Raw genomic sequence first — 10867 nt, forward strand, 5'->3', positions numbered from 1 at the left:
AGTTGAAGGCGCGCTGATATTAAGCGGTATAAATGCCAATCGGGCATTAGAGTGGAGCCTTCCTCGGATTAGGACTCCAGGGACGCAAATTATACCCACCTAGAGCTGTTGACCAGATGCCACCAGCTGTCCATTGCCATCAGGGCCACCAGAAGCAGAGGCAGCTGCCAATAATGCACCTACCAGAGGCCCAGGATTAATGAAGGTCAAAGGTGAGTGAGGGCCAGGTGGGAGTTGCATTAGAGGGAGGCAGTTCAAAGGCAGGGGCACACATTTCAGTGCCCCCCACCCCCCCAAACTCTCTTGATGCCAAATCCCATAAGCACTAAGTGCTTTTGAACAAGGAACCCCTCTGTCCTCAAGCAAACTGAAAAGGATTTGTTTTTTGGCCTTCCCACATGACGAATTCCCTCCCTGCCCGCCACTTGTTGAATAGCTGTGGCAGTGGGATGAGGCCCTTAAGAGGGCATTAAGTGGGTACGGCCTATTCTTTGCTTAGAGTCATTCTTGAGGCCCACTGAACTGGCATCAACATAAATTTCCATTAGCCTATTAGTGCAAAAGCCTCCATCACTGTATGACTTGTTAGCAATTATCTGACCTTAAGTAAAATATGTTTGTGCTCATCTTCCCAACCTTCAGCTCTCATAAAGACACTTTATAATAATAACCAAATTGGCAATACAACATAAATATGTCCAACCAACAGAGAATTTCTGCATTGAAGCTGGATGCAAGATCAAGTTTACCTTCTTCGGGGCTAGTAATATGACCTTTCTTTGAGAAGACTAGAGCAAAATGTTCTAGGTCCTACTTACCGCTTCACGTGAACATCGGACCATTGTATGTGAAAAATTCTGCAAAGATACAACTGCAATTTACCACAGGTGCCAAATATCTTAAAGAAGAACAAAAATTGCAGGAGGTCAGGCAGCAGCTGTGGAGAGAGAAAAATGTTAACTTTCCGGGTCAATGACCTTAGTCAGAACAACTTCTGATGAAAGGGTATCGACCTGAATCATTGGGCAGGATTTTCCAGGCCCCAGGTGATGGGTTGGGAGGAGGAAGGTCCAGTAAAATAGCAGGAATGTGGGTTGGGATGGCTCACTGATGGATTCCTGTCTCCCGAAAGGTTTCCCAGCAATGAGACCACCTGAACATCAACCGCCTGTGGGACTGAGGTGGACAGCCAAATAATGAAGGACACATGGGGTGGATGCCAGCAGTGTGGAGTTAGCCTCTCTGCAGCCATTAGGAGTTTCAAGTCCCTTTGGCTCAAAGATGGAGCCACAGACAGGTAAGATTGCTCCCCGGACCCAATGGGTCATTGGAGGGGCATGCCGGGTCTGATTTTTAATTTCATACTTACATCTCCAAGGGCATCTCCCAAGTCAAGGCATTCTCTCCTTAATTGGATAGCGAGCCCAAAGGCTGCCAATTCAGAGGGCGCCTCCAGTAAAATTGCTGAGGCAGTTCCACCACCCTTAAGCGTGGGCTTGGCACACTCATTTTGTCCCAGCATTGGATCCCAAAACCCGCAGTAAAATTCCAGCCATTAACTCAAGTTTTTCTCTCTCCGGAGCTGCTGCTCGAGTGTTTCCAGCATTTCTTGTTTTTATTTCTGCTCCGACACATACATATTAATGGGGAAGATTTTCAAAATAGGTCCATAGCTGTGCTGCAAGAGCCAAATGGGAACGGAATTCTCTTCCTGTGTCAAGGAAGGAGTTTTTTTTGGGAAGAAAAACTTCCCTTTACAGAGCAGGCAGTGGAGATCCTTTTAATAGAATGTCAGAGTTGGTCGTTCAGTGCCTAGAAAACTTTGACTAACATGCATTGTGCATGTTCCATGAAAATTGCAATCAGGATAGGATCTTTATTTGCACATCTCAACAGTCCCCTCCCCTCTTATTTTGGGTTGGAATACTCTAGGCAATCACATCTCACCCTCTGGCATAATGGCATTTGATTAGTCTGTAGAATCTGGAAGCCAACTCCCGTCTTGGCTGACTCCACTTCCCGTATTGCGCAGTAACCTCAGACGCTAGCCCAAAGTTCAAATGAACTTGTCCATGCGTTCCATTGAATGATGTCCATTGAATGTCCTGTCTGAAAAGTGATGTAGCCAGAAAAATGGTACGCATGCCCACACTGGATTTTCCTCAGTTTGGCCACTAAAAAAAAAATTAAAGAGGGCGCTGGAGCGTGGCAACTTCTTGCGAGCTGTCCCCAGCATATGCTCTAATTCCATCTTTTACTCTATGCTTTCAAAACCGTACTCTAACTCTTTTAAACTCGGTGTTGGACTGGGGTGGGCACAGTAAGAGGTCTCACAACACCAGGTTAAGGTCTGACAGGTTTATTTGGAATCACGAGCTTTCGGAGTGACTCACCTGATGAAGGAGTAGCGTTCCGAAAGCTCATGATTCCAAATAAACCTGTTGAACTTTAACCTGATGTTGTGAGACTGCTTACTGTGCTCTTTTAAACTCTAATAACATTTTATTTCAATCTCTTAAGTTGATCTTTCTCTACACCCTAGCTATGACTGTAACACTACATACTGCACCCTCTCCTTTCCTTCTCCCCTATGGATGGTATGCTTTGTCTGTATAGCGGGGACAAACAATACTTTTCACTGTATCCCAATACACGTGACAATAATAAATCAAATCAAATCAGACTAATTTTCACCTGAGAAGTTGACATCACACCCCAACCACTCCCCCGTCACGTTTTGTGTGCATGCATGAAAGTATCATCACTGAGATCCAAGGCTGCAATTCCTTTAATACCTTTTTGTAAAGCATATGGAAAATCTCAGTTAATGAAGATGTACCAAACCTTGGCTTTTTTTCATAATTTCAAACCAATATATTGCAAACTCCATGTAAGAGGAAGAATCCTAGCAGAGGAGATTTTTAAACCATTAAACATTAAGGCACTTGTAGAACTACCAGCATTAAATTAAATGACTTTTAAACCTGCTAACAAGAAAGCAGTTTGCACACGAGAAGCAGTAAGAGATTTGAACAAGTGATTTTAAAACACATATGTTGATATTTTGAATGTATTAATGTATTTTTAAAGGTATATTGTTCACTTTAGCCAAGGGCAATTTGCTACGAAGCACCATGGTAAAGGGCATTAGGGCAAAGCCATATTCTAAGAGAATGCCTTGAGAATATGCAAGTTTTATCAGTAGAGTTTTGGATGGAGAGAACATTTAGAACACTTAGTCATATTTCATGACTGGGGTTTATTCACTGTCCAGATAAGTTGGATGCATGCCCAGACATGGAGTCACTTATTAACCTGGTTTGGCAGTGACCGAAAGGGGAACTCATGGGAACATTCATTTGAACTTTGGACTAGCGTCTGAGGTTACTAGACAATACAGGAAGTGAAGTCAGCTAAGACAGGAGTTAGCTTCCGGATTTTATGGACTAATAAAATGCCATTATGGCAGAGGATGAGATGAGATTGGCTGAGGCATATGACAGGTATTATTGTTGATTTATGTATATTGAAGATGATTGATTTAAAGCTAATGAAAGGCGGGAGTAATTGATATGAAAACCTATAATTGATCTGTTTTGAATTGTATACATCAGAGCTCATTGGAGAGATCTAGTTGTTCCATCTCAGGAGTTGCACTGACCCTTTGATGATTTCTCCAAGCGGCTGCTGGTCTAAATAAAAGTTAAGTCTTTAAACTGAGACACTGGCTTCGTGAGTCTTGTATTGTCTGAACTTTCGGCAGTACAGACCACCTCGGAAACTGCACCAACACCATATCACGGCTCTTTGTTGAACTTGAGTTGGCAAAACTCAAATTTCAGGTCCAGCTTTGAGGAAATGTGATTGATTGAACTGATGCCTGGTTAAAGTATCATGTTGCTTTGTTTGCAGCTTGTATAGCAAAGGAAAATAATACATTCTTGATCATCAGGGAATCATTATAAAACACAAGACCTGAATCATCTTTCATCAATTATTTCACTATCTGCCAATATACTTTTAGATTTGCCTCAATTTTTAAACAATTCTGAATAGGATATGGCACATTAGGGTTAACAGAAAGAACAGACCTGGCAATGTAGGCCAGCTAGCCTACATTGTGGAAGACTTGAGGATACTCCGTCAAATAGTAATAGAATAGATTTCTCATCCAAGACTCCTGTGAACATAAATTATGGGGGACAGGACTCGGGTGGTCACAAGACGTTCAGTGCCACGTGCTATTTTTTAAGATCGGCACATTCCGCGTCAAGCGCCGCAAGGTCAGAAAGTCACCCCCATAATGTATGTAAATGATTTAATTAAACTGGGGAAAGGTTAATGGAGACAGCTTGTTTGGAGAGTTGAAAAAAGCAGTAGTGGTAATAAATGCATGCATTTGCAGTGCAGCTAAGGTAAAGTGGGTTCATAAGTAAAGTTTAGAAATTTGCATTAGGAGATAGAGAAGAACTTTGTTTTCCAGCTGTTAAATTTCAAAGAGTAGTAAATGGCTTTTGCAGTTTGCAAAGGTTTCAGAAGTAAGCAATGGAAGGTTATTAAATTTTATTTGATGCAAAAGGGGAGGCAACAGGAAAAAACATGACAGATTTTTATATTTTGGAAAGATCAAGTTCAAAGGGGTGCCGAGGACAATGGAAATGATGAAGAAAGATATTGAGCTGAGTTGGGTTGGTTGTGTGGGAAGACAACCCTGTGCTGGGAAAAAGTGCAAAGTTTGAATCAGCCATCCATCCACAGAAAGAGGCGGCGATGGCCTAGTGGTATTATCATTAGACTATTAATCCAGAAACTCAGCTAATGTTCTGGGGACCCAGGTTCAAATCCCGCCACGGCAGATAGTGAACCTGAATTCAATAAAAAAAAATCCGGAATTAAGAATCTATTGATGACGATGAAACTATTGTCGGAAAAACCCATCTGGTTCATAGTTAATGCCCTTTACGGACGAAAATCTGCCATCTTTACCTGTTCTGGCCTACATGCGACTCCAGAGCCACAGCAATGTGGTTGACTCTCAACTGTTCTCGGGCAACTATGGATGGGCAATAAATGCTCGCCAGCCAGCGGTGCCCATGTCCCACGAATGAATTTTTTAAAAAGAATAAAACGTTTGATGGAAACATTGATACGAGATAGTACAATTTCTTGTCGTAATAGTTTGTGCAAATTGTCACCAGTAATAAAAGGTTTGATTTTATCAAGTTGTTGTGTAACTAATTAACTACTTAAATTTCCTCCATTGGTAATGAGCTTCAAAAGAACATTGCCACTGTACTTTTTGGACTCCAGGCCACCATAATCCAGGAACTCTTATGAATGAAGGATATGGGCTAAAAGAACCTCAGCACAAAACAGCAAAGTACACCTTTATGCAAAGGCTGATATTAGATTTTATTTGAAAACCTGATATTAGCAAACCTGATAACCTTTCTGTCTTTGACAAACATTTTCCAACTTTACATCAGAAGTAAAAAGCATTGGTCAGGTATACAGATACCCCTTTTGCCAGCAAATTTCAAAGTTCGCCCCCTTAGAAATAGCGATAGCTGAAGTTAGCTCTTACATGTAGGCGTCTCCTGCAGCTTGCATTTTAACACTCAATACATTTGCTTTAAATGTATGCTTTTCTTCTTTTTAATGTTCGTCCCCCCAGCAAGTGGAATAGGATATAGCCTCCAATGAAGCTTCTCAGTGAATTTGATGACCTAGAGAAGAGTAACCCGAGGATGCACTAAATATTCCAACAACATTCATTGCCTTTCCCAACACAGATTAACTTACTAAAACTGCATTGTGCTTTTATGAATCAAAACTAATTTTGCAGATGAACAATCTTAGTGTACAAATTTGGACAGAATCTTTCTAAATTCAATGACTCATCAGAGTTTTTGGATGAAGACGCAGGTGCGGTTGAAGTACTCCCTTCCCCACTCCGGGACACACAATTTCGGGTTACTGCAAAAGCCAACAAAACGTGAGAAAATACCAAAGATCTCAGGACATTCTTAAACCCAGAAGTGATGAGTGCAAGAATTAAATAGTGTTCAGACGGCAAAGACCGTCTAGCAGACCATTTTTTTTAGCCCCCTTAATGAATATTTCCGAGAAATTATTAACCTTCAAAAACACACAAATAAAAAAGAACTGTCAACATACATGACAGGTTCTCCAAAGGCAGTGTGTCTTCTGATGTTTTATTTCAAGTAGCAGAAAAAAAATCAAACCTGTGTAACATTATCTTCCCATTGTCTTTGACTTCGTTACAAAAAAAATCAATGATTTTATTAGCATGTTCTATTTAACAATGTACAGCCTGTAAACATTATGCTCTACATTCCAACTAAATCTTTAAAATTTCTCTCAAATTTTGCAATAGGACACAAACAATGCATCCCCATAAACAGTTAAAACACCTTTTCCTCGATTTCTGTAATATTTTGTTCTGTGGCTCAATTTGGCACACAGATACAAAACTGGGTAGGCCATTACATTTTATCTGCTCTGGAGAATTACTGAGGAGAGGCCGCCTTTTTTATTTTACAATTTGGAAGATACTCTTTTGAAAAAAAAAATTGCATAACCTTTCTGTTTGTTTTCTTAACAGTGGCAGTGCTGGGCTATGATTCATTTTCCCCACTTTGCAGCCAGTGACCACGTCAAAAAGTTTCAGGTGAGGTGCAAAATTGTTCAGATTCAATGCAAAGCTCCCACAACATTACTCTGAAAATCCAATGCCTTCCTAACTTCAAAATGAGTGCTCTACTCTGCACTGTGCCAGTTTTTAAACTGCACTTAATGTCAAACTGCCAAGTTGCTATCAATTGCATTAATTGGGCAGCAGTCAGTATTTTTTTGGCTCTTCTTTGTGGGCTTGGGATGAAGATGTTCCAACTCATCCTGTTTCCAACAATTCATGACAATCAGCAAAGGAAAGATGGATTTTTTTTTTAAACTCCCAGGCCAAGCTAGTGACAATAGAAGAATGGCTGAACCCACTTGAGTTGTCTAATAACAGGGTGATCCATTTTGCAACAAAGCATTGCGTCGATTCGAATAGCAGTACATTAAAAATTACGTTTTGGGCAGGCTGACACAGCAAACAAAGACAGTAGCTTTTTTTTTTAAACCTCTCAGGTGCCTGGTGAAAGCTATTTACTGATGCAAGGCCGACTGAACCCACCATAAAGGTGGACCATAAATCAGGAGTGAATAGGTAGTCAGATCTCAAGTTCTACTTGTGTCCTGGTGTACAAATTCAGAGATCTTCGGTGAAAAGTTTCAAGCAACCAGCAAAGTTTCTATGGTGCCTGAAACATAAAAATTTGAGCGACTGGAGAAAGAGGTGTGACTGTGTAGATGGTAGCCATGTGTGCTCTTCTGTGTTTCCACTCTGCAGTGCTGAGCTCACCCCTGGTGACTGACATAAAGGAAAACAATTCTTACTGACAAGTGATACACACTAATGAGAAACCACACTCCACAATTCCACTAAGATGAATACAACCTTGTGAAGATCATTGGCAGAAAGGTCAGAAAAAAAAAGGCCGGTTTATAATTACACCAAAGGTATTTGGAAACCTATTGCATCTCAGAGTTCACTTTATCCTGAAATATGTAGAGATTGTTTGTCGCTGCCACAGCTATTATGTTCTCTGTTGGGTGCCAGGCCATGTGCAGGATTTTCTTGTTAAAGTCTAAACTGTCAACACTAATTTCATCCTTTCTCCTCTTGCCTCCCGTGCAGACTTTGCGTGGTTTAAGCACAGCCCGTGGCTTACTGTTCTCCCTGGAGGCTTCCAGCGTGACATCTCGTTTTGTGTTGCGGTCAAACATCCTGAAGAAGTTATTGTAGGCTCCAGTCATTATAACGCTGTAGAAAAATGGACATCGAAGCTTTAGCCAGGGAAAATGGTACATTAGATAATTAATCATCATGGTCACGGGTCAGCTGTCCACAAATCTGCTGGAATTATATCCAAAAAAATGTTCATCTTTTCAACACTCGAAGCTCATGGCAAGTTAAAGTTAAAGTTTATTTATTAGTCACAAGTAAGGCTTACATTAACACTGCAATGAAATTACTATGAAATTCCCCTAGTCGCCACAGTCTGGTGCCTGTTCAAGTCAATGCATCTAACCAGCACGTCTTTCAGAATATGGGAGGAAACTGGAGCACCCGGAGGAAACCCACGCAGACACGGGGAGAACGTGCAAACTCCACACAGACAGTGACCCAAGCCAGGAATCGAACTCGGGTCCCTGGCGTGTGAGGCAGCAGTGCTGACCACTGTACCACCGTGCCGCCCAAGGGGTTTGATAGGGTAGATGTTGAGAGGTTGTTGCCCCTTGTGGGAGAGTCGAGGGCACAATCTCAGAGTAAGGGATTGCCCGTTTAAGAGAGAAATGAGAATTTCTTCTCTCAGAGCGTAGTGAATCTGTGGAATTCTTCATAGCAGAGGGCTGTAGAGGCTGGGTCGTTAAGTAAGTTCAAGGCTGAGATAGATGGATTATTAATCAGAAGGGAATTAAGGATTATAGTGAAAGCGGGAAAGTGGAATTGAGCATTATGACTTCTGAACAATCACGATCGCATTGAATGGTGGAGTAAACTCGATTGGCCGAATGGCCTATTTTTGCCCCTACATCTTATGGTCTTAGCAATTGGATTTTCAAAACCAGCACATCTTTGCAATTTCTTTCAATTTATATATTTAGAAGCCATTGAAACCCTACAGTGCAGAGGGAGGCCATTCGGCCCATCGAGTCTGTACCGACCACAATCCTGTACCACCCAGTCCCTATCCCCGTAAGCCCACTTATTTACCTTGCTAATCCCCTGACACTAAGGGGCAATTTAGCATGGCCAATCAACCTAACCTGCACATCTTCGGACTGTGGGAGGAAACCGGAGCACCCAGAGGAAATCCATGCAGACACGTTGATACATTAGCATTGATACAGCCTAGCTGAAACTATTATATTCTTGCTCTGCAGAGTGCTGAGTTCCCTCCTTGAGGTTAAAATGTACGTTTTTTTTTAAAAAAAGAGAGTTGGTTGGTAGCATCTCCACTAAAGATTTAAAGTAATCTCAACAAATCTTTTATTAAAAATCTCCCAAAGTCCAAGAGTCCCCATGTACTTTATAAACCCAATTTCATATTGTAGAGTAAAAGGTTCAAGATTAAAGGTTAAAGGTTGAACATATATAATTATGCACGACATCAGGGTCAGATGACTAAGAGAATCCAAGGGTGAAAGACACAGAACAGTCCATCTCCAGAGAACAATGTATTTAACATGAGATCTTGGATGTAAATAGATCTAAGTAAATAGTTTCAAGAAGACTAAATGCTGGCCATCTCCAACTCACTCAGAGTAAGAGAAACCTCATTGAGGCGGAAGACAATACAAGCAAAAGGCAAGAAACCAAATCAAGGTGGCATTCCGAAACACTACTCAAACCTTCTTCAGTGAATCTTATACCACTACAGACTGCAGTCAGCTCCCAACTCCGGATTGATATAACTTGTAATTAAATAAGGCTGGTGGAAAACCCCAGCCAGTCTTCCCTGGACTTTGTCAGATATGGACACACGTTCAATTTCAAAAGTTGGATACTAATCCAGAAGGTCAATTTTGTCCATTTCCTCCACTCTCTAAACCAAGGATTGTAGGGATTCACTGTGGACTCCCTTTTGCCACCCAAGCTAAGAGCCGTCATCTCAGCACAAGCCAAAAGGTGAATTGTCCGAGGCCTTCCCGAGTTGCACAACTCACCAGTCAAACTTGAGCCATTTCTGTAAATGTAGAAAATATTTTTGAATTATGTATTTTTTTAACTTTGCATATTTGACGATGAAATTAATGTTGCAGGTGATTACTTGAATATTAATGTGTACCAGGACTCATTAAACCCCTTAGTTTCACTTTTAAAAAGCATCTGAAATCACAATATTTTGATGCAAGAGATTCATGCTGCAGCCTGGTTTTACAACTGCAGGTCACCCGCTAGACCTTTCCCTCACAAACCTGATTTGCCTGTGGGACATGATGACCAAGCAACGTAACAGCTGAGATCTTTTGATGAGAGAACAATTACTTCATCCTTTTCAGTAACAGATTTGAAAAGTTTGTGGCAGTAGTATGCCTGACAATTAACTACATTTATTGGGCTGCATGTAATGGAGGCGAATGGGGTCTCGCCTACCGGATCTCCAGCCTGTGGCACCACCCTCATCGCCTCTTTCAGGAAAGGCCTCCACATTGAGTGCCACTCAGACACTTGACAAGCCAGTGGATGGTTTTGCGGAGATCAAGGACCCCAGGGGCGGAAGTCCTACCTGCTGGGTGTGATTCCGATTTCCATAAAGTTTGATCCATTAACCTCTAAATACCGTTACGTCTGCCCACGACATATCCTTCCACCCCCCACAGCCTCACCCCACCCACACATGTTCAGCAGCATGACATCACTCCGGCATGAATCACTACTGCTGAGGGATTTGTCTGGCATTGTCCCGCGCACCCTGGCAGTCCCTCTGGCACTGCTCACAGGCATAGCCAGGCGGTTACCCTCCTCCCGGGGCAGATTCTCTTTCTGCATGGGGGGTAGGGGGGGTTAGCATTTGAGTGTGAAGTGGGGGACAGCATGTGGGTTGGTTGGGTCTCTTCTGCATTCTGCGGATGCTCGCTTTATTCAAAGAACAACAAAGAAAATTACAGCACAGGAACAGGCCCTTCGGCCCTCCATGCCTGCACTGACCATGCTGCCCGTCTGAACTAAAACCCCCTACCCTTCCAGGGACCATATCCCTCTATTCCCATCCTATGCGTGTATTTGTCAAGA

General features: G+C 42.1%; 1 protein-coding gene across 7 annotated transcripts in view; it reads right to left on the minus strand.

Annotated features, from left to right (window-relative positions):
• Positions 1 to 6649: 6649 nt before the first annotated feature.
• LOC144492104 (serine/threonine-protein phosphatase 2A 55 kDa regulatory subunit B gamma isoform) overlaps positions 6650 to 10867 on the minus strand; it is a 348625-nt gene continuing 344407 nt past the window's right edge. For all 7 annotated transcript variants that reach the window (XM_078210211.1, XM_078210209.1, XM_078210213.1 and 4 more), the window contains one exon: positions 6650 to 7891. In XM_078210211.1, coding sequence (XP_078066337.1) covers positions 7600 to 7891 — 292 coding nt within the window. In that variant the 3' untranslated portion in view covers positions 6650 to 7599. The remainder of the gene's footprint in view (positions 7892 to 10867) is intronic.

The sequence above is a fragment of the Mustelus asterias genome, chromosome 1 (assembly GCF_964213995.1).
Source record: "Mustelus asterias chromosome 1, sMusAst1.hap1.1, whole genome shotgun sequence".
NCBI lineage: Eukaryota > Metazoa > Chordata > Chondrichthyes > Carcharhiniformes > Triakidae > Mustelus > Mustelus asterias.